This window comes from Astyanax mexicanus, chromosome 9 (genome assembly GCF_023375975.1).
Source record: "Astyanax mexicanus isolate ESR-SI-001 chromosome 9, AstMex3_surface, whole genome shotgun sequence".
Lineage (NCBI taxonomy): Eukaryota > Metazoa > Chordata > Actinopteri > Characiformes > Acestrorhamphidae > Astyanax > Astyanax mexicanus.
In genome coordinates, this window is record NC_064416.1 from 13,346,234 (window position 1) to 13,368,271 (window position 22,038).

General features: G+C 40.1%; 1 protein-coding gene across 2 annotated transcripts in view; it reads right to left on the reverse strand.

Moving 5' to 3' along the window:
* The window catches only part of LOC103040524 (heterogeneous nuclear ribonucleoprotein C), a 120,030-nt gene that overhangs the window by 28,288 nt on the left and 69,704 nt on the right, over positions 1-22,038 (reverse strand). The window contains exon 3 of one of the 2 annotated variants that reach the window (XM_007244026.4): positions 4,235-4,285. The exons of the other annotated variant lie outside the window; for it this stretch is intronic. Coding sequence (XP_007244088.1) covers positions 4,235-4,285 — 51 coding nt within the window. The remainder of the gene's footprint in view (positions 1-4,234; positions 4,286-22,038) is intronic. 2 annotated transcript variants of the gene reach the window in all.

Consider the following 22,038-nt stretch of genomic DNA (forward strand, 5'->3'; position numbering starts at 1 on the left):
TTCCAAGATGATAATGTCAGGATTCATGGGGTGGAATTGTGAAAGAGTGATTTAGGGAGCATGAGATCATCATTTTCACACATGGATTGTTCACCACAGACCTTAGAGTCCAGACCTTAACCTCACTGAGAATCTTTGGGATGTGCTGGATGGAGAAGAGCTGCTTTGTGCAGTGGTCAGACTCTACCATCATTAATGCTGCTGCAAGATCTTAAGAGAAAATTAATGCAACACTGGATTGAAATAAATCTTGTGACACTGCAGAAGCTTATCAAAACAATGCCACAGTGAATGTGTGCTGCAATCAAAGCTAAAGGCGGTCCAACCAAATATTAGAGCGTGTGACCTTTTTTTTTTTGGCCAGGCTGTGTAGATTTATTTTATTTTATAAGTATTTTTCCTACTGTCTCAACATTTTATAATTTGGGATTGGACTAATAGTGTCTTATTGTTTTGGCAGATCATTTTGATTAGTTCAACACATAACAAAAGGTGAGGCAAATATTGATATTGTGATATACTGCATTGTTTTGTGTCAAATATCAAATATGTTTATTTAATTATAGGTGCTCTTAACTCACTACTCCACATGGTGGTGCTAATCAAATAAGTAGGGTAAACCTGCGATGAAGAATATTGGTTGTTAACCCTTATATTGTGTTAGAAAGCTGTTTACACCTGTGGTGTTTGCGGGTCAATTTTGACCCGTGATTTGAAAATGCTTGAAAATGCTTAAAATCACCAGTTTTCTTCCAATATTGTTTTTCAACTCATTGTTGGCTTAGTATACATTCATATAAATGGAACCAGTGTGGGAAATTTCTTTAGTTGGCTCCACAGACACAGTGTTTTAAAAAGTACCACTCGTTTTTGAATGCAAAAACTATTTAAATTCACAAAAAATATTTGTCATACTTATAGACTGAGTAATTAGAAACTGTAAATGTGTTATAGACCTATATTAGAGTACACCTACCAAAGAAAAAAATAATATTATTTAAAATTATTAACAATAGTGACATCTTTGGTGTTTCGGGTCAAAACTGACCCGCATAGATAAATAGTAGGATAAAGACAACAAGTGTTCAAATTTCTTTCCATAAAACCAACTTTTATTTAACCATACCAATTAACCAAGCAATTTAACTTTAACAAATGAACAATGACCAACAACAGTGTGTGTGTGTGTGTGCGCCTGCATTAACCATAAACTGAACATTGAAAAATAATATGATGTTAGTGCAGGTGAGTCACTCTGAATGAACTTATGAACTTATGAACCATGAAACTTAGCATCAGAAACTTTAACTGTGTGTGTGTGTGTGTTTGTGTGTGTGTGTGTGTGTGTTCAAATGCATGAATCACAGTATTTGATGGTTACTGTGTGCTCCGCGCAAATGAATTTCTTGCATGTGTGGCAAGTGGTGTTGGACTTCCTGTCCTTGTTGGCGGGGCAGGACTGGCACCTCTTCCTCTTGCTGCTCCTGGAATCTCCTCCTCCTTTGTATCACAGGATGATGATGTGAGTGTTGGCTGAAGCCCTTTCACCAAACGAACAGACGCTTCGGTTCGGGGCAGCCTCTTTCGTCTTTCGATATAGGGAGAAACCAGAGACTTGCCCAACTCCTCCAGAAAAAGCCTCCTCTTGAAAGGTTTTTCTCCATTCCATCCTGGATCTATTTCAGTCCACACTACATATGCGTTGTATGCCGAAACGTCCAGCATGTTGTAGAACACAACCATTGGCCACCTTTTTGTCCCCCGCTTGCATGTGTATGTGCCGGTGACCTTGTCCAGGTTGTCAACACCACCTTTGTTCTTGTTGTAATCCAGGATCATGTCTGGCTTCTTGTCCTCCCTACTGCTCACACCAGCATCCCTGTGGAGAGTTGACATCAGAATGACATTTTTGTTCTTTTTGGGACAGTAGGAGACAACTGTGGTTCTTTCTGAGAATGCAAACTTGGATGAGAGAGGAGCCCTGTCTTTCGTTCCAAGAAGAGCTAAGGGAAGCTCAGGTTTGTTCTTCCTGACTGTTCCCACCATCGTCAGCTTCCTCTTTAGAAGCTCTTGCGCAAGGTCATAGGAGGTAAAAAAATTATCACAAGTTATGTTGTGCCCCCGAAGACCCTTGGTCATGTCCAGGACGACCCGCTTGCCCTGGTTCTTCTCTGGCACTCCGGTGGCAGATTTTCCGGTATATATTTGCATATTCCATGCATAGGCAGTTTTTGCATCACAAGCTGCCCATATTTTGATCCCATATTTTCCAGGCTTGCTTGGCATGTACTGCCTGAAGGGACAGCGGCCTCTGAAAGGGACTAGCCATTCATCCACTGTCACCTCTGGCCCAGGATTGTACACAAAGGGTAAATTTTCCACCCATTTGTCCCAAACCTCCCTGATGGGAGCAAGCTTGTCATTCTCACGACGAGCAACTCTGGTCTCCCTGTTGTCAAAACGTAGCACTCTTGATAACACATGAAAGGCTTGAAGGGACATTGTGGCACGAAAAATAGGGCGTCCTGACTCACTATCCCATAAGCTGGCCGTAGCTTCATTACAGGATCTGTACACCCCCGCAAGAAGCAACAGTCCCATGTGCGCATCTAGCTGTGTTTTGTCCATCTCCGTCCAGCTATCACCAAACACTCTTCTCCCTTCCATGTTGGTCATCTCAAGTAGGATACTCTGAATAGGTCGTGGAAAGAACAGTTCAAACGTTGACTTGATGTCTTGGGCGTGTGACACAGCGTATCTAGTAGGCCCTGGAGTCATTCTGAGGATGTTTTCCATCGGTGCCCTGGCTTGGGTTTGAGGAGGGCTTGATAACCATGAAATGTCACCTTTTTTTGACTTGAAGACCTCTCCTTGAGCATCTGTGACATCTGGGTCCTCCTCATCAGATGTTTGGTCTTGTTCAGGGTCATACTGAACATCATCCTCCTCCTCAGACACATCCTCCTCAGCTTCACTTCCCTCTCTCTCCTCAAGATCACCATCATTACCAAAGATATGATCTAGCACCTCATGAACAGAATACCTTTTGCTCATGTTGACTGATACTCCTACAGAATTCAACTAATAATATCCCACCCAAACCCTCTTTATATGTGCCAATGTTTGTTTATAAACAATGTATCAATATGCTGTGAGAAAGTTTTAGTTCACGTGGGGGGTGGTGTTTGTGTGTGTGTGTATGTGGGCCAATGTTTATAAACAATGTATCAATATGCTGTGAGAAAGTCTTAGTTCACGTGGGGGGTGGTGTGTGTGTGTGTGCCTGTATGCATTTTCTATATGTCTCTGTGTCTGTGCATGTGAAAGAAGCCTGTGTGTGTGTGTGTGTGGGCCATAATTGGGCATATTGGGCCACAATTGATCCTCAGAGCAACCCATAGCTTTAAGGTGATGCATAAAACAGCCAGTAGTCTCTGCCGGGTCATTTTTGACCCGTAACACCACAGATGTAACTTTTTTTTTTTTGAGACCTTTAGAATTTACTAAAATGGTAAAAATGTATATTTCTACATTCAATCAGGTGTGTCTGAGGATTAGATGAAGCCTCATTCCAGAACAAAAAAGCAAATGGTAATTTTTACACATTTAAACTTGAAAACGGGTCAATTTTGACCCGAACACAATAGAAGGGTTAAATTCTGTGAAACTGACCCCAATAAATCCACAATTCTGGTATTTGCTTATTTAGGAGTATTTTATCCTCTTCAGTAACACAGATGCTGTGAAGTATCGTAGCAAATTGGTTTGTGATATATTGAATATTAGAGAATCACAGTATTGATAACATATTCTAATGAATACATTCATCTACTTCAAATTTAACCCATTACTGAAACAGAAAAGTGCTGTGCAGTTTCTATGTGGTTGAAATGTTTTACAACAGATTACAACCACTTAACAGCTGCATATTATAATAGCCCTGTGGGATACCATAACAACCACCTTTACTGTGCAATTCCAAGTGGTTGCATTTTCTGTGGTATACCAGGCAGCTGCTATGCTTTCTAAGGTGGTTGCTATGATTCTTAACCTGGGAAGTAGCAAAATGCAGTTCCAAGTTGTTGCAATGTGTGCCCCTGTGTTTGAGAGCAGTGACAGCAAAGCTGAATCAGGGGCTGAGCGACGACCGCGTGGCTTTGAGTTTCTTGTCCTGCCTGACAGACGAGCTCGGAGTGAAAGGCCGGCCATGAGTGGAGGACAGCACTGACAGTACCTGTCATACAGATCCTCCTGATAGCAGTCGTAGTCCAGCTCATGCTCCGATCTGCAGAGAGAGAGAGAGAGAAAGAGAGAGAGAGAAAGAGAATGAGTGAAAAGGACAAAGCAGCTGTCATCTCAGATGACAGACACATAAGCTCACAACACTGTCCGTCTGCACTGTCCATCTCCAAACCTGACAGAGACAGCCTCTCTCTCTCTCTCTCTCTCTTTCTATCTCTCTCTCTTTTTACACATACACACACACACACTATAACTGTGTATTGACAAGAATTTGGTAATGTGACACGTATCTCAATACATGGCTTATGATTCAATATATCTTAATATATTGCACTACTACTGTATAAGTAGGGTGATATATTGGGATTGTATTTTTGAACGTTCTTATTTTCAAAACTAAAAATGACAATACCATATGATACACTCCTAATAGTCAGGCTTTAATGGGATTCAATTCTTTTAATACCCCCAATTTTGGAAAAAACAATTAAAGAACTGGTGTCCCAATATTTTTGTCCTCATATGTTCATATAGTGTATCTGGTGTCTGATCTGTATGAGGTTTCATCATTTTATCAATGATTTTAATTGATTTGAATAAAGGAGCTAGATGGGATAATACATATATAACTGGGAGACATCAATGAATAACCAGTGTGTTGCTACAGGCAGGAGACAAAGGAGGTTAGGATTGCTATATGATTGCTGAGCGGTTCGGATGGAATCACAAGTGGTTTCCTATGGGTCTGCAAGGTGGTAACTGTGGTGTTCCAAGTGGTATCTCTGCTGTTGCTAAGCAAGCTATGTCTTTTTATGTGTTTTTTGCTAGCTGATCACTATAAAGATGCTAAGTAGCTTAAATGATCTTTCAGTTAGATGCTATGCAATGTTTAAACATGTTTCTGTGGTATACCAGGTGACTGCTATGCCTATGCTAAACTCATATTCAAACCTACCAGAGATATCCCAGCCTAAAGACCTGTGTTTCTTACTCACTTGCTCTTTCTCTTTTTTACACAAAACAGACACACACACACACACACACACACACACACACACACACACACACACACACACACACACACAGCGGAAGTAATCAGGCTTGAAATTTGGGTGCATGTCTGTAAGCACAAGCAAAAATGCATTAAAAACCTAATTAAGTAAGCCGGTACAGCAATGCCTGGACAAATCAGGGTAAATCAAGGTAGATTTTCTCAAATGAATATGCAATGGCCAACTTACGAAAAGGCAGAAAGTAAAACTTAAACACAATAGAAACACAAATTACATGATGTTAATACATAGATTAGAACTCTCTGTTGCGGGAACAACCATTACAGTTATATCTAAGGATGAAAAAGTTACTAGTTTCTATGATAAAACCCATATAAAATAATCCTATTTAAAATTTGAATCCTTCTAAACACTTTGTGCACAATAATTTACTACAGTGAAGATAAACAGCCAGCAAATCACATATCAGGACTGCATGTTTATACAGTTTTAATCTTCACAGTAAACACTAGCAGAACTGGTGGTAAATTATTATTTTTAAATTTATTGCATTCATTGTCAAAGAAATAGTTGCAGAATTAGTTGCACACGAAAGGAAGTTCCATGTTTCTCCACATAAGGATGTCAGAGATTGGCCCCATTATGGTCAGTGATGGGGCCCCATCTCATTGCTCACTGCACAAGAGGTGTATATGTAACCCATAGACTGTGTATAGCTGGACAGAGCATGGTCTCTCAAAAGTGAAGCCGCCACAGGTCGGGCGTCCCCTGCTGTTCGGTTGCAGAAAGCCGTGTAACCCCACCCATCCCCATAGGTTTCACCGGCAAAACAGACTTTTAATCACGATTTTATTTATTTATTTTATATATTTTGCAATTCTACCTCCATTATTTAAACGCAAAAGTGGAACCTCTTCTTATATTGTCAAATTTTTATATCCCAACAGAATTTGTTTTTTAAAATGTTATTCAGCTCTATTCCAAAAAAGGTGTGGTTATTGTAAAAGGGCTGGGTTACACCTAGCTGGGGTGGGACTAATGACTGTATGGGCGGGACCATAAACTGTTTGAGCTCTGTGGAGGCAGCCCTCAGGGGCGGGTTTATTTAAATGAGTAGGCTGTCTCTCCACAGTCTTTCTCCCTCCTCTGGTCTCTACTGCGCAGACTGGGGTTTCAGGATTGCCAACATGGCGGAAGATTTTGGCTTCATTTTCATTGAATGAATGGGAACCGCGACACGACGTCCATCTTTTTTACAGTCTGATGAAACCCAAATGAGATTTAGGTGAGCTAAAAAGATGGGACCCATTTATTAAACCAATTTAGAGCCAATGCCCACGTAGAACCCACCTAGCCCACATTTCATCCATGTGACCCCATGAGAATGTAGGTTTAGGAGATTTTTGTGCGGCAGGGATGATATTTTTTGGTACAGTTTATTTTACGTTTTTTTACTCAACACTATTTTTAATTGATGTGATAATAACATTTTTAAATAAATGGATAAAAACAACAAGGGCTCTATTGTACACATGGTACAAGGCGTGTTGCAATGCTCTCTGCTATCTTACACCCTGTCAACAGTCTATTTTTTAATGCCTTTCACCCGCACCATTAAAATAGCTTTGGATTTTAAGAATAAATCTACACTGATGGGCGTGGTGGTCTGGATGCGAGGTAGGTTTAGGTACATTTCTTGCGTGTGGCAACAGTCAATCGTCAGGGTCATTCCTACAGGTGGCCAACAATCCTACAGGTTACCTCAACAATAAACAGAATAAAGAATAAAATAACATTGGTGTCCCTTTAAATGAGCTGCTGGTGTATCACCACAGTGTAAACGAGCAGATCAGTATCCTCTGTTGAGACACACAAAGCGCCGTGCTGTTAAGATACGAATGCGCCAAAGTCAGATCAGCTCATCTGGCTCTTAAAGGTAATGGCACACTGATTGGTTTCCTTCACGTCAAGCCCAAAACACACCCATGATTAATTAACAGCTTTAGTACATGCCTTTTAAGTGTTTCAAGCCACAAAAAGGCATATTTTTGCGCCCTTACGGTACCAAAGACACAGCGATACACCCTAAATCCAGCCGCACAATTCTGCACAATTGACCTGTGCACTACTGATTGTTAAAATAGGGCCTGTTATATGTGCAAGATTTGCATCCCAGTGAATGATAAAGACCACGCATGGCAGGAGCTCTGAGTTCACCATTGCTATGCAAACTAGCAGGCAGACAGGCATCTGTGTGGTCATGTGGAGAGTGGAGAGCTTACAGCAGGATTCTGCTCCTCAAGCTGCTGAAAGGCTGAGATTAATAAACTAATCAACACAAATGATTCAGACTTCACACGCTACTCCGATGGATCAGTGCAGCAGCCGCTCTGTCCACTCCCAAACAATAGCAGCCACAAACTGGGTTATTAATACCAGCAGTGAAGGTCTAGCAGGTCTGACTGTTGTAAAGGAGCTATTTTTCTTTGAGATGATTTCATGGTGTTCCCACTTTCCAGTGGAACAGAGTGTGATGATGTGTGTTTGTCCATTTTGGATGTTTGGAACACATTGGGATCACACTGTTCAGATGTTTGAAATCAAATATTCTAAAATATAAAACCTAATCTGTAGCAGATAAAGATGTAAAAGGTATGAAATGTTAGTTCTGTGAATCTTCACACATTTTCAATACATTATAGGGACAAAAATATTGGGAAATTCTTGCTCATTCTTAATGTTTTTTTAAAGTGTCAGCCTGTATTATTTTGTTTTTAAACTGAAATCAGAAGCATTTCTGAGTGGAGAAGGGATCAAATATAGTGTTTAATGGTACCAGTGTGCTGGAACCACCATCCCTGCTAAGCCTGCTAATATATTCATTCTGAAAAACTGGGGTGTCGAGACGCTTTTCGCTGGAGTTCTTCTGGCCACGTCACGCATCTTTACGTAATTACATCACATGTACAGCCTCTAAAAGAGGATCCGTCTCAGTTTTATTGAATGCGAGCAGCTGGTGGAGCAATGGAGACTTAAGAAGAGGAAACTCAGACCTCAGTAGCTCATTCACTCGAAGAAGTGAAGTTTCTGACTGAGCATGCTCTCTCTCTCTGACTGAACATAACCAGGAATCGGATTCATCCGCTCTGAAAGAAGATCGCATCACACCTGCCCAGTTTATGCTTTGTGCAATTACCCATTGCCACCATGAGGGACCTAAATCCCAAAACTTAAAGCCATTAGCTTTAAATCAAGGATATAAAAAAAATCAAATTGAATTTGGAACATCAAAAATGTTAGTATTTGATTGCATTCAGACACTAGAGTGTTCTTAAAGTCAGGATGTTGGATGGTTACCACAGCACCTCATCCCCAATCATCCTGAATTCCCCAACTCATCACAAAATCTTGGATGAAGCACCACTATTATTCCATTCCACTGCTCCACAGCTCAATACTGGGGAATTTATACCCTTCTTTTGGCCCACACCCACACCTGGAATTAGACATGGTGCCAATAGGTTCATGTCTATCTGCTTCAGAGAGTTCTATTCTATTGGCAGTGCCTTTCAACAGGGTCTAGACATCTAGAGCTGTGTTATGTTTGGATTCTAAAATAATGTGTGTCTACATTCACAGAACTGTGGATAATATTACACAGAACACCCAGAATTACATTGTGCAGATGTCCAGAATGTTACCAAAATATCACTCTAAACTAAAGGAGTTCTATATATTATTGAAAAATATTTTTCTTCTTTTATAACCACAGTGGAACTCTTTTTGATGAGGTATTCCCAAAGATTTTGGTGACATTTTTGCAACTTACCACCAAAGTAAAGAACTTTATAACTATGAGTCAAGGTTATCCACTGAACTCTGGCTTTACTGAAGAACCATTGAAGAACTATTTTAAAAGAGCTTTCTGATCAAAAGGCAGAAAACTCATCCAGCTCTCTTTTCATCCACTACAGAACTTTACTAGCAATTATTTGAAGCAAGTCAGAAAGCCAGTATGAATAAAATTACCAAATCTAACTGTTTTGATTTGACTTAGAACCTTGAATTTTCAATTACTGTATTATATATGAATTTGGAAGTTGTTATGTACTTTATAAGAAGTTTCTAACAGATGAACAGACCAATAAAATGCTTTAAAATTAGTTTTTAAATTGACTTCCTTTAAAGATCAAGACCATTATTTATTTACCGGTAAAGGTAGTACTTTGGAAATATAAGGATTTGGTGTTTCACACACAGCTCTGTGTTTTTTTATATTTATAGGTATATGTTTAAGTAAAAAAACATTGTTGTTTTATTCTATAAACTACGGACATTTCACCCGAATTCCAAATAAAAAATATTGTAATTTAGAGCATGTATTTGTAGAAAATGAGAGATGTCTGAAATAACAAAAAAAAAGCAAGTTCATATTTGTAAAATTTTTAAAGATTTTCATGCATCTAGGCATGTTCTCCTCCACCAGTCTTACACACTGCTTTTGGATAACTTTATACTACTCCTGGTACAAAAATTCAAGCAGTTTAGCTAGTTTGATGGCTTGTGATCATCCATCTTCCTTATGACCATTAAAGAACTGGGTGAAAGAGGGATAGTAAAGCATGCTACAGTCTGTACTTTTGGAACTACATTGTGCCTACAGAGAACTGGTATATTTAGTGGACCTGTAAAATGAATAATGGGTGCAGAAATAAGGAAATAATATTTTGCCTGATCAGTGCATGTTACACTAATATGACTTTTGGATTAATATGCGATATTTTCTGTACGACAAACATTTTTACTTCATGTTTCAGAAGGCTTCAGCTCACTCAAACTTAAATAGCTGCACTAAGTAAATGATGTTCTTGGTGGCTGCTTTATCACACGCCATCATTCACTGCAAACAGAAATTGAATCATAAATCAGGCCCTGAGAGTGTGGACAAGAGGCCCACAGAATCATCACACACTCACAGAAACTCTTCAGCCCATGGGGCAATTCCCAGAACTGCTCCAGATCACACACACACACAAACTGATTCAGACACGTGAGCCTTAATTAGTGGAACATGTTCAGCCCCACAGTTCACTGCAGTTCTGTGTAGTTCAACATTACATGTGAGCAGTTCTAAAGGAAATGGTGTGTAGTGTGTGTACATGTGTGTGCATGTGTGTGTGTGTGTGTGTGTGTGTGTGTGTGTGTGTGTGTGTGTGAGTGCTTCTAGCTCAGGAGGGAATTTGCTATTCATAGGCTCAGGCCAGCTGGAAAAAGACATCTGATTTTGTGTGTCGCTGCTCTGATGGTGGAAAATCCCCAGTAATCACTCCAGTCTTTGTCCTGCGAAATGTTCAGATTTATATTGTGTGTGCGTTTAGTGATGCTAATGAAAAGAAATGAGACCATAAGCCCTGCCACAGGGTGGATGTGCGTGATTTAATGTTATATACACAACCAGCTCATTCATAGAGGTACACACAAAGGAGATCAGTGACTAAGCCTATGTATTGTGTCAGGCAGACAGACAGACAGACAGACATATAGATAGATGTACCTCAAGCTAAAAAATATCAATATATAACTTTTGCCAAATACACATAACCTGTCATGCACTCGATGAAGAACTGAGAAAATAGCTTGGGTAAAGTTTAGCTATGGTGCAGGCTAGGTTTAGGTTGAGGTGCAGGTTAAGCTTAGGTTTAGGTTGAGTGTAGGTAAGGTTTATGTTCGGGTTGAGGTGCAGGTTAAGCTTAGGTTGAGGTATATGTTAAGCTTAGGTTCAGGTTGAGGTATAGGTTAAGCTTAGGCTCAGGTTGAGGTGCAGGTTAAGATTAAGTTTAGGTTGAGGTGCAGATTAATCTTAGGTTTGGGTTGAGGTGTAGGTTAAGTTTAAGTTGAGGTATAGGTTGGGTTTATGTTTGAGTTGAGGTGTAGGTTAAGCTTAGGCTTAGGTTGAGGTGAAAGTTAAGCTTAGTTTGAGGTGTAGGACAAGTTAAGGTTGAGGTGAAGGTTAGGTTTATGTTCAGGTTGAGGTTCAGGTTAAGCTTAGGTTTAGGTTGAGGTGTAGGATAAGTTTAGGTTGAGATTGAGGTACAGGTTAAGTTAAGGTTCAGGTTGAGGTGCAGGTTAAGCTTTGCTTTGGGCTGAGGTGCAGGTTAAGCTTTGTTTTAGATTGAGGTGCAGGTTAAGCTTTGCTTTGGTGAAGGTGCAGGTTAAGCTTTGGTTTAGGTTGAGGTGTAGCATAAGTTTAGGTCAATATTAAGGTGTAGGTTAAGTTTATGTTCGGATTGAGGTGCAGGTTAGGCTTAGGTTTAGATTAAGTCACAAGTTAAGCTTTGGTTCAGTTGCAGGTTAAATAATACAATAATCTGTCCAAAGAGCAATTGCACTAATGTTATTGGACATCAGTTTTGAGGTAAATATGTGTTACATTTGGATAAATAGATTATGGTCACATTACATTCACTTGTGACCTTTCTTCTTCCCCTAACAAAAAGTATTTATATACGATATCTGAAGCTTTTCTTTAACTACAGCGTGACTATGAATCTGCGAGGACTCTGCTGGTCATAGATGTCAGACACTGCATTCGTCAGCGGGCTTATCGGAGCCGTGTTTGAAGCTGCTCTGATGTTATTGCCTTTGTGTGTTTGTCATAATGTCCTTGTTTAGCCGTCTCCATTTAGAGTTTACAGTTTGTGGTGTGTTGTTGAGAGTGCTCAGGCTGACAGGCACTGGTGGAGAGAGAGAGCGCTTTCAGTCTTATGTGATAATAAAAGTCTGACAGCTGTGTGAATGGTGGTGATTCAGAGCGCTTTGGGCTGCCATCTCTTGCCCTGGACTGATTGCTGGAGAATGGAGATGTGTGCCATCTCTGATTACAGAGCTATTCAGCAAAACGGAGGCCTATCTCATTAATCACCTACAGCTCAGGCTCGATCATAAACTGTGTTTGGCAGGCCTGTGAGGGGCATAAACCCTGACACTTATTAGTGATTATTTGTAGTCGGCTGGATTCAGAGACGTGTGGGGGGTGGTGCTGCTGTCCGAAAGAATGAAAGAAAGAAAGAAAGAACAGACGGGAGGGTGGAAGAAGAAACAAAAGGATTGAGTACAGCAGGAAAATTGTGTGTGTGTGTGTGTGTGTGTGTGTGTAATAGCAGCAGGTTCTGTCTTCTATTATAGCACTCGAAGTGTTTACAGATCACAGTTAGCTGAGAGCAACAGGAAGATTAGAACTTGGAGAATCTCCAGGATCCTGCGGAGAGCTGGAGAGTGGGGTAGTGTTTCTTCACTAGTCTGTATATGTGTGTGTGTGTGTGTGTGTGTGTAAGACCTATCCATGAATACACATCCTCATTAAGTATCTTCCTTTAATAGCCTGGCTGTTTACCACAGTGCGACCTATTAACAAAAAACATTTCACGTTCCTCAAGTCAATCAAGCTCAGCTTTACTGTACCTCTATATCCCATTCACATAAACTATCAACACCGTGTCCAAAAGTATCAAGACACTCATTCTATTCAATAACTCTGACACCATATATCCATAAAAAAATAGCATTGCTAGAAGGATGGGCAATACATGACCCCAAGAACACAGATCACTGTTCATATTGCCAGGCGTGGGCTAGATGGGTATTAATCCCTCAACCAATTTAGGCTGTGTAGCAGTCAAATAACTGTTATTTCAGTTACAACACTGGGTGGTTGATATGGTGTTGCTAGGTAAGGTAGTTGCTTATTATGCTGCTAGATGGTTGCTTTGCTGTTTCCAAGTGTAAATAGTTGGTCAGCGTGGAATTGCTTACCATCGCTGTCCAATGAAAAACAAGTATCTCCAAAACAGCAACTTTACAGGAGAGAGAAAAAAACCTTCTTAACTTTTAATGGAAGTCAATGTTCATCAAGAAATTTTGGCACAGTGTATGGGACAATTTGTTTGTTCAAATTACGTAGTAAACTAAAAATCGACAAAAAAGGGGATACTTTCTTTTTTACTGGACAGTGACGTTTTGTGAAAATAGGCTGTTGCCAGGCAGAACAGTTGAAGCTGTAGCCCTAACAATATATCATATCCATAATGTTTTTTTTTTTTGCAGAAATGTGAGGCATTTTTCTGTGAATATTTGATTGTATTCAGCAACAAGGGCATTGTTGTGTACAAGCACTGATTGTAGATAATGACACTCTATCCAGTATATTTGGAGGAGTGACAGACTCCTTACTAAGAAACAGAATGGCATCATAGCAACTACTAAGCAACTTCCTAGCAACACCATATTATCCACCCAGTAACCTTACTGGAACCACCTAGCAACACTACAAGCACCACCTTACCAACATCGTTTTCGCCAATAAAGCAATGATTTAGCAACTCCATAGCAATTATCTGGAATACCATAGCAGCCACCTAGCAACACACCAGTGACTATTTAATCCCAACTAACCAATTCCTTAATATTATATACCTACAGTATTTACTTTTATACAGAGTAGCTGAGTATTCACATTGTTTAAAGCAGCAGTCCTTAAGATTTTCTCTTTTAAATTTAAAGCAGTTGTGTTCCTGAGTGGGGAGATGGCAAGATATTGTAAAACAGTAAATGCAATCAATGCACTTCTGCTACCACTCCTTGAAAGGCATACATACTGTAAATTCATTCTAAAAACAGTGTGGTCTGGTAGGTCCCAGGACCTTTTTTTGGCTATAACCAGCTTTTGCTGGTTATCTAAGCAACCATGTCACTGCCAAGGGTGCTGATACAAGAGCTACAGCGAATATTGAGATATCAGAAATTCGTCAGTCTTTATCTGTTCATGCATGTATTGTTAAATTAAAGAAGTACAGAAGTAAATAGAGCTGGTGATCTAAAGGAAAATGCAACAGAATACTCACTAATACTCACTAAAATCAATTCACTCACTTTGAAAAGAGACTGCCCACAATGCACGTTTTAAAAGTACTTTTTAGCATGCTCTGTGCAATTATACCCTAATTAAAAACGTACGGACTGTCACTTCAAGTTTATGTATTCAGCATATGTATTCATCACATTCACTATTTAAAAGTTCTGAACTTAAACCCTCTCTCTCTCCATACACTATGGTATCATCCTGCAAGGCAATATAAAGCGCTTAGGAACCACGAGAGATGAGAGCTATAGGGTAACAGCAATCTCAGCAGAGTCCCATCTGATAAGCGTTTCCCATTTAATTAGAACGGGTAATTCTAATTCCACAGCTTTTCCCCCCATTCCCTGTGTGATTTATGAGCTGAAAGACTCTGAATTTAAATGGCGATGTTATGTTCACCCTAAAATTACCCTGAAATACAAAAAAATACGCATATTTTCAAAGAAGTGGGTTGCAAAAATAGTTGCACCCAAAAAGGATGCTATTTGTAAGGAAGGTAACGCGAGTGTAGCGCAAAATGCCAGATATTTTGGCAGTGGAAGCTGTAGAGGTTCCGAATGGTGTCTTGCAATAATTTATGGCATGCAGCTCGAATATTCTTGCACAATTCCTGCAGACAAAATCATCCCACACTTTTTCCATAACTGGGGATAGGTATAATGATGCAGCTGACCACAGAACATTATCTGTGTCTTTATGGCGGATTTAACTATTTGAACTAAGCAAATGATCTGGGGTTAAAGCTGCAGTTGGTCTGCAGGTCTGGGTTCAGCAACAGTATGTGCTGAAAGAATGAGGTCAGCTGACTACCTGAATATACTGAATATAGAGCAGGTTATTCCATCAATGGACTTTTTTCTTCCCTGATGATACGGACATATTCCAAGATGACAATGCCAGGATTCAAGGTGCTGTAATTGTGAAAGAGTGATTCAGGGAGCATGAGATCATCATTTTCATGGATTTGGATTGAGAGAGTTCACCACAGAGTCCAGACCTTAACCTCATTGAGAATCTTTGGGATGTGCTGGAGAATGCTTTGTGCAGTGGTCAGACTCTACCATCATCAATGCTGCAAGATCTTGGTGAAAAATGAATGCAACACTGAATTTAAATAAATCTTGTGACACTGAGGAAGCTTATCGAAACAATGCCCCAGCGAATGCATGCAGCAATCAAAGCTAAAGACGATTCAATTAAATTTTAGGGTGTGTGACCTTTTTTAGGTGGCCACTTTTTTGTGGCCTGGCAGTGTATATTGCTGTTAAAGTGCCTGTAGAGAACTGGACTGGTGATCTTGGTGCTGAACACAGTGCCTCCACACACAGATTTGTTGATCACTTAAAAGTAGCCTGATATGACTACCCACCATATTTCATTCCTGTGGGTTGATTGGTTCTGGGTGATATTATTATTTGATGATGAATGCACATACAGTAAATCCCAGCCTCTAGTAGTAAAGACTAGTTAGATAGCTCTATCAGTACTAATGTATAGGTGTGTATGTGCACCAGAAGGTCAGTCTGTAAGTGGTGCTATCTGAGCATTCTACAGCCATTTCAGCAGAGGGTGGAAGGTGGTGATTTTCTGCTGTTTTTGACCTACAAGTGCTATTAGAAATGATGGGGTTCTCAAGTCTGCAAATTGCAATAGCCCCATTCAGAAAAGAGCCAACAAGAATGCTGAACTTCACCTCCAGCAGCAGCAGCAGAGCAGACCCCGCACTCCATCCACACTCACTCAAAATACAGCAAAACAAATGTGTTGATCTGGATGGAAAATCTGCTGAGGATTGACCAGTATTATTTGAAAGTCTCCACTACCAAAATAGAAAATATAGGCTTGTTTTTGAAGAGCTAATGTCCTGAATCACAAATGGCTTAGCTCCTCTAATTACTCTTTCAGTTTATGATATCTGGTACAACTTTATAGTACAACCAGTAGGTTACAAATGAAAAAAAAAAACATGTTTATTAACATGTGTATTATGATAAGAGTAAAGGATAGGACATGGTTAAACTGTATGGTTAGGGTAAGATTAGGTTATGGTTACAGTATGGTAGGACAAAGATATGGTTTGTTAGAGTAAAGGTATGGGTTAAATGTAGTCAAAGGTTAAGATAAATGGTTTTGTAGGATTATGGTTAGGGTTTGATTTGTGATTTATGATTGATTTAAGGGTTAGGGTCAGGATTACAATTAATACATAGTTTAACAGGGTTGAGTTCAGGATGGGTTTATGGATAGGCTTATGATAAGGGTTAGGTTTAGGCTAGAGTTACACATGATTTAGTTGGGTTAAGGTAAGAGTTAGGTTTAGGCTAGAGTTAAATATGGCTTACCTGGGCTAAGGTTAGGGTTAGGTTAAGGCTAGGATTAGATATGGTTTAGCTGTGTTAAGGTAAAGGTTAGGTTTAGGCTAGGGTTACGATATGGCTTAGTTGTGTTAGGCTTAGGTTTAGGCTAGGGTTAGATATAGTTTATCTGGGTTAAGGTTAGGTTTAGGCTAGGGTTAAGATATGGTTTAGTTGGGTTAAGGTTAGGGTTAGGTTAAGGCTAGGATTAGATATGGTTTAGCTGTGTTAAGGTAAAGGTTAGGTTTAGGCTAGGGTTACGATATGGCTTAGTTGTGTTAAGGTTAGGGTTAGGTTTAGGCTAGGGTTAAGATATGGCTTGGCTGTGTTAGGGTTAGGTTTGGCCTAGGCTTATGATTAGTGTTTGGATGTAGGGTTTAGGCTTGGGTTAAATATGGTTTAGTTGGATTAAGGTTAGGGTTAGGTTTTGGCTTGGGTTAATATATAGTTTAGTTGGGTTAAGTTTAGTGTTAGGGTTAGTGGGGTTATGGCTTGGGTTTGGTTTAGGTTACAGATTAGTTAGTAGGGTTTAGGTTAGGTTTAGGTCTAGTTTAAGTGTAGTAGTTTGGGTTAAGATGAGGTTTAATGCTGCATCTACATTAAAACCTTACTTAAAGGTTTAGGTTAGGTTTAAGTGTAAGTGCAGTATTACTGGTATTAATGTAATAATGCAAAAATCGATGGCAGACATCACTACATATTGTAATGTGTAGTAGAACACGTGTGTGTGTGTGTGTGTAAGTGAGAGAGAGAGAGAGAGAGAGAGAGAGAGTAATAGGCTGGTCAGATCTTTGGCATGACAGGAGCAGCCTATTTAAATTCTAATTACCTCCAGCACAGGCAGCCCCGTGTCAGAGGCTAAAAGAGGCACACTCTTCATCCCATCCTCCTCCTCCTCTCCCTCATCCACCCCCCAACACCTCTCAAACACCACCCCCTACAGAGTGCTGTGTTGGGTGGGTTGGATGGGAGGGGGGCTTGAGTGAGACAGAAACAGACAGCAGGGTCGCTAAAGGCTAATTAATTTCTTTTCATAATTTCTCCTGCAGCGGGGCAATCAATTAGATATGGCTCGTTATAAATCATTCTGCTTCCACAATACGGCGCGTGGCGGTCTGCGTGCCTGCGTGTGCTTTAGAGCAGGGGGCTGCTGTAAAAGGGATTAGAGACAGTGTGAGTACATGTGTGTCTATGGCCTACACTTGTCTGGCATGTCTGATGGGCTTTGCTCATGGAGCCTGACAGACAGACAGACAGACAGACAGACAGACAAACACATGTGCTGCACAGGAATGCAAACGCACTTTTATAGCTACACTGTATCAGTCATCGTTGTCACTCAAATATGTTGAATCTTCAAACTGACAGGTTTACAGCCAAATAAAGAAAAAATCTTCGTAACTGAAAATCATTATAAATATTATTATTAGGGCTGCATGATATTGGAAAAAATGTATATTGCAAATTTTTTCAACGATATATATTGCAACATTAAACAATGCAGGGTCCATGACGTCACCAGCCCCGCCCTCACCCGCGTGCTGTCTCACGTCTGGACCAGTCAAAATTCAAGAGTCAGAGTTGAGCACTCAAAACCCCAGAAAAACAGCAAAACAACAGTAATCGGCAATTTAATCCGGCATTTAAATGGTAAATAAGAGCATTTTTCTGGGATTTAAAGCGTGACTTCAGCTGTAACTGGAAATATCTGCGCTGCAAAACTGTGGTGCACAGCTTTCAAAACGTGCGTTTAAAAGCATGTGGATAATGGCCATGCAGTTACCATGGGTTTACTCCTCATTTTAATGTTATGGCAGAATGATTATCTAGTTTCAATGGCAATAAACAGGACATATATAGATATTTTTTCAAGCTTTATTCACACCCACACACACACACATACACACACGCACACTAGAATCAGGCCTCACTTCAGTATAAAGACTGTGTGAGATCATGCCTCACTCTTAAAGTGGATGTTGTGCATGAACTGTGGTTGCTGGTGTACACTTCAGCTCAAGAACACTACTTATTGCTACCTTTCCGTTGTGTGTGTTTGTGTGAGTGTGATTGTGTGTTTGCATGCAGTCATGTCTGTGTGTGTGTGAGTGTGTGTGTGTGTGTGTGTGTGTGTGTCTTCAAGTCATCAGCAGTAGAGGATAATGACGCCGCCTGTAGACCCACTCCTTCCTTATCAGTGTACGCCCTTCACAAGAGCATTTTCATTTAATGCAAGCAGGTGCTCTAAATGTACTGTAATTACACGCACGCACACACGCACACACACACACACACACACACACACACACACAAAAACACACACACACACTCTCTCTCTCTCTCTGCTGCAGCACTTCCTGTGAAGGGACACCAGGCATAAAACGAGCTGAGAGCAGACAACAGCTATTCATCCCCGCTATTGTCTGTGAGCACTTTCAACTCTCCAAATCAGACATGAAGAGGGCTGTTCCTCTTCTACTTACTCTCCTGTCTTCTCTCTCTCGTTCTCTCTCTCTCTGTCTCTCATACACACACACACACACACACATGCTCAGCCCAGCCCTCTCGCTTGCTCGACCACTTCCCATATCACTTTCTCTCCATCTTGTACTCTTTCATTTTTGCAGCGATGGTCCATTTCTCACCGTAGTGGAGCAGAGGTGCAGGAGGGCAGGCAGAGTAGTTGTTAGTAGAGCCATTACACTAAGCCCTCAGGCCCCACAGAGAGAAACAGAGAGAAACAGAGAGAGAGAGAGAGAGAAAGAAAGAGAGAGAGAGACAGAGAGAGAGAGAGAGGAGGACTGAGACAGAGACAAAAGCAAAGCAGTGGGTAAGAAGCAGGTGATAATAGTCACAGTAATTAATTTTGCACTCATGAGTACTCATATTTATTTCCTCTATAAAAGAGTAATATCTCCTGCACTGAATGTGGATTTGATTTCAGCCACTAGAGTCACTTGTCAATTCTAGACAGACAACCACCTACTGCATGGAGCGGTCTCGTGCGCAACACATTATCGATAAATAGCATCAAATATCAGTATGTTTATTAAAATATAGTTGCTCTAAACGCACCAAGACTTGCCCCCATTTACACTTACGAAATATACTGCTTCATTACTCCACATGGTAAACCTGCAGTGAAGAATATCGGCTGTTACAAATCCATAATTCCTGGTATTTGCTTATTTAAAAGAATGTTATCCTCTTCAGTAACACAGATGCTGTGAAGTATCATAGCGAACTGTCTTGAGATGTATGTAGTTATGTATGTATGTATGTAGTTATGTATGTATGTATGTAGTTATGTATGTATGTATGTAGTTATGTATGTATGTAGTTATGTATGTATGTAGTTATGTATCTATGTATGGATGGATGTATGTATGTATGTAGTTATGTATCTATGTATGGATGTATGGATGTATGAATGGATGTATGGATGGATGTATGGATGTATGGATGTATGGATGGATGGATAGATAGATTCACACTGTTCTCATTTCCCATTATATATCTACTAGAGACAGATGATATTTGTCCAGTATCATTTATTTTACTTTAATCCTGAATATATGGAGATATTTGGAGTGCATTTTTAGTATCATGACATTCTGAATCATATCAACTGTTACAAATCTGATAAAATTCTTGTATGTTTTTAATATATTAGCTAGGGGTGTGCCATATCATATCACATGCAATAATAAAAATTTAATTTTTATTGTGTTGCAGTAGTGTATTCCTGAAATAGTTTTTTTTTTAATTCTCTGTTTTGTCACATTGCCAAAAATATTGTTATCTTAAAATACAGTGAAATATCATGATATTATTTTTGGGTCATATCACCTACCCCTATTGTAGATTAATATTAAAGACATCAAATCAACTAAGGGACACATTGGGAATTACGTAGTAAACAAAAGATCCCCTGACCTAAACTAAACTGAGATAGTGATTTGGGAGTGTAGAAAGAACTTCCATCCATCCATCTCCTAAAAGTGTCTACATTTTTAATGCATAGTTTATACACCTGACAAAAGTGATGTCCTCTGAAAAACGTATATTGCTACAGTAACAGTAACATTCCCATCATTAACTCCCTAATTCAGGTTCATGTACAGTATATCCACACTGTATGTTCACAAGTTATATAGTATATATTTAGCTTATCTGCAGCACACACACACACACACAGGCCGTGACCGCTCAGGTCCTTTGTGTTCTGTAAGCTCTCTTTCGAGGAGTGTTTTCATGGGCAGACTGATTTATTCTCAGATAATGTTCACACTCAGAAATGCCCCCACAGTAATAAATCAGCCGCTTCTACAGCGTGCCTAATGGCCTGGAAACTTGATTTCCTGCCACTTCAGCTGTTCTACAGTCCAACCCAGCGAGATTAGTGCTGAATTACGAGAGTCACAGGCTCCTGCACTCACACACATGCATACACACACACACACGACCGCATGCATGCATATTCACACAACACACTGGGTTAACAGCGCATTCATGGATAGGCAGGTCAGGGGTTCAGACTTAACATACTGTAAGATGCACACACTGAAGTAATAATATTCTTATAAAAGTGACACATTATTTTCAATATTATTTCAATATTATTAGTACATTTTCCCGTTTTTTTCCTTTTTAAGCTCAAGCCAACCAGCTTATCACACAAAAGAGATAGACAAAATATATTTCAAATATTTTGTATGCTATAAATGCACAGAAAATACATATTTTATGAATGGCATGCTTGCTAATGAAACGCATAACTGCAGCAATTTTTGGGTGAAATTTACCACCCTGTAACATTGGTGTGTGAAGTGAATATATGTTTCTTGTGGCTAAAATTAATAAAGATTTTTTGTGGTGTGGAAAAATGTTTGTGAAAAGGGAGTGTAATAAAATAGCACCTGTTTCTTAATACGACTCAATGTATGGATATGCATTGTAAAGTGTGCATTTTCTTTTCTACCCTTTTAAGTGTGTGTGTGTGTGTGTGTAAGAGAGACAAAGAGAGATAGAGGTAAAGGTAGAGAGAGAAAAAAAGCTGTGTGTGTGGATGTGTGCAAGAACCAATAAGCTGTGTGTGTGTGTGTGTGTGTGTACAAGTAGCAGGATGGTGTGTGTGGTATAGGTCCTTGTTTTACTGCTCACACCACACTTTTTCCACTATGATGTAAGTGAGCGTTTCCTGCTGGGCATGCAGGAAATTTTTGCTTATTGCTCCCTGAACATGGCCACCCGAGCTCCCGGCATCAATCCTCGTGTCTGTGCTGGCCTGCAGTCAGGGCCCGAGCGCGGCCCGCCTCGGCTCCGCCGCGCCGCCGTGCAGGAGGTTAAACGCTGCTCGGTCCCGGCGCCTCTGATATTACAATGCTATTACTGAAAAGTGCTGAGAGTCTCTTAACTGCTAAATGCTCCCCGCAGGAAAGCTGCTCTCAGGGGCCTAGGTATAATCACACCGTGACCCCCGCTGAGAATTTAGCACTCACTTAATGTTTGT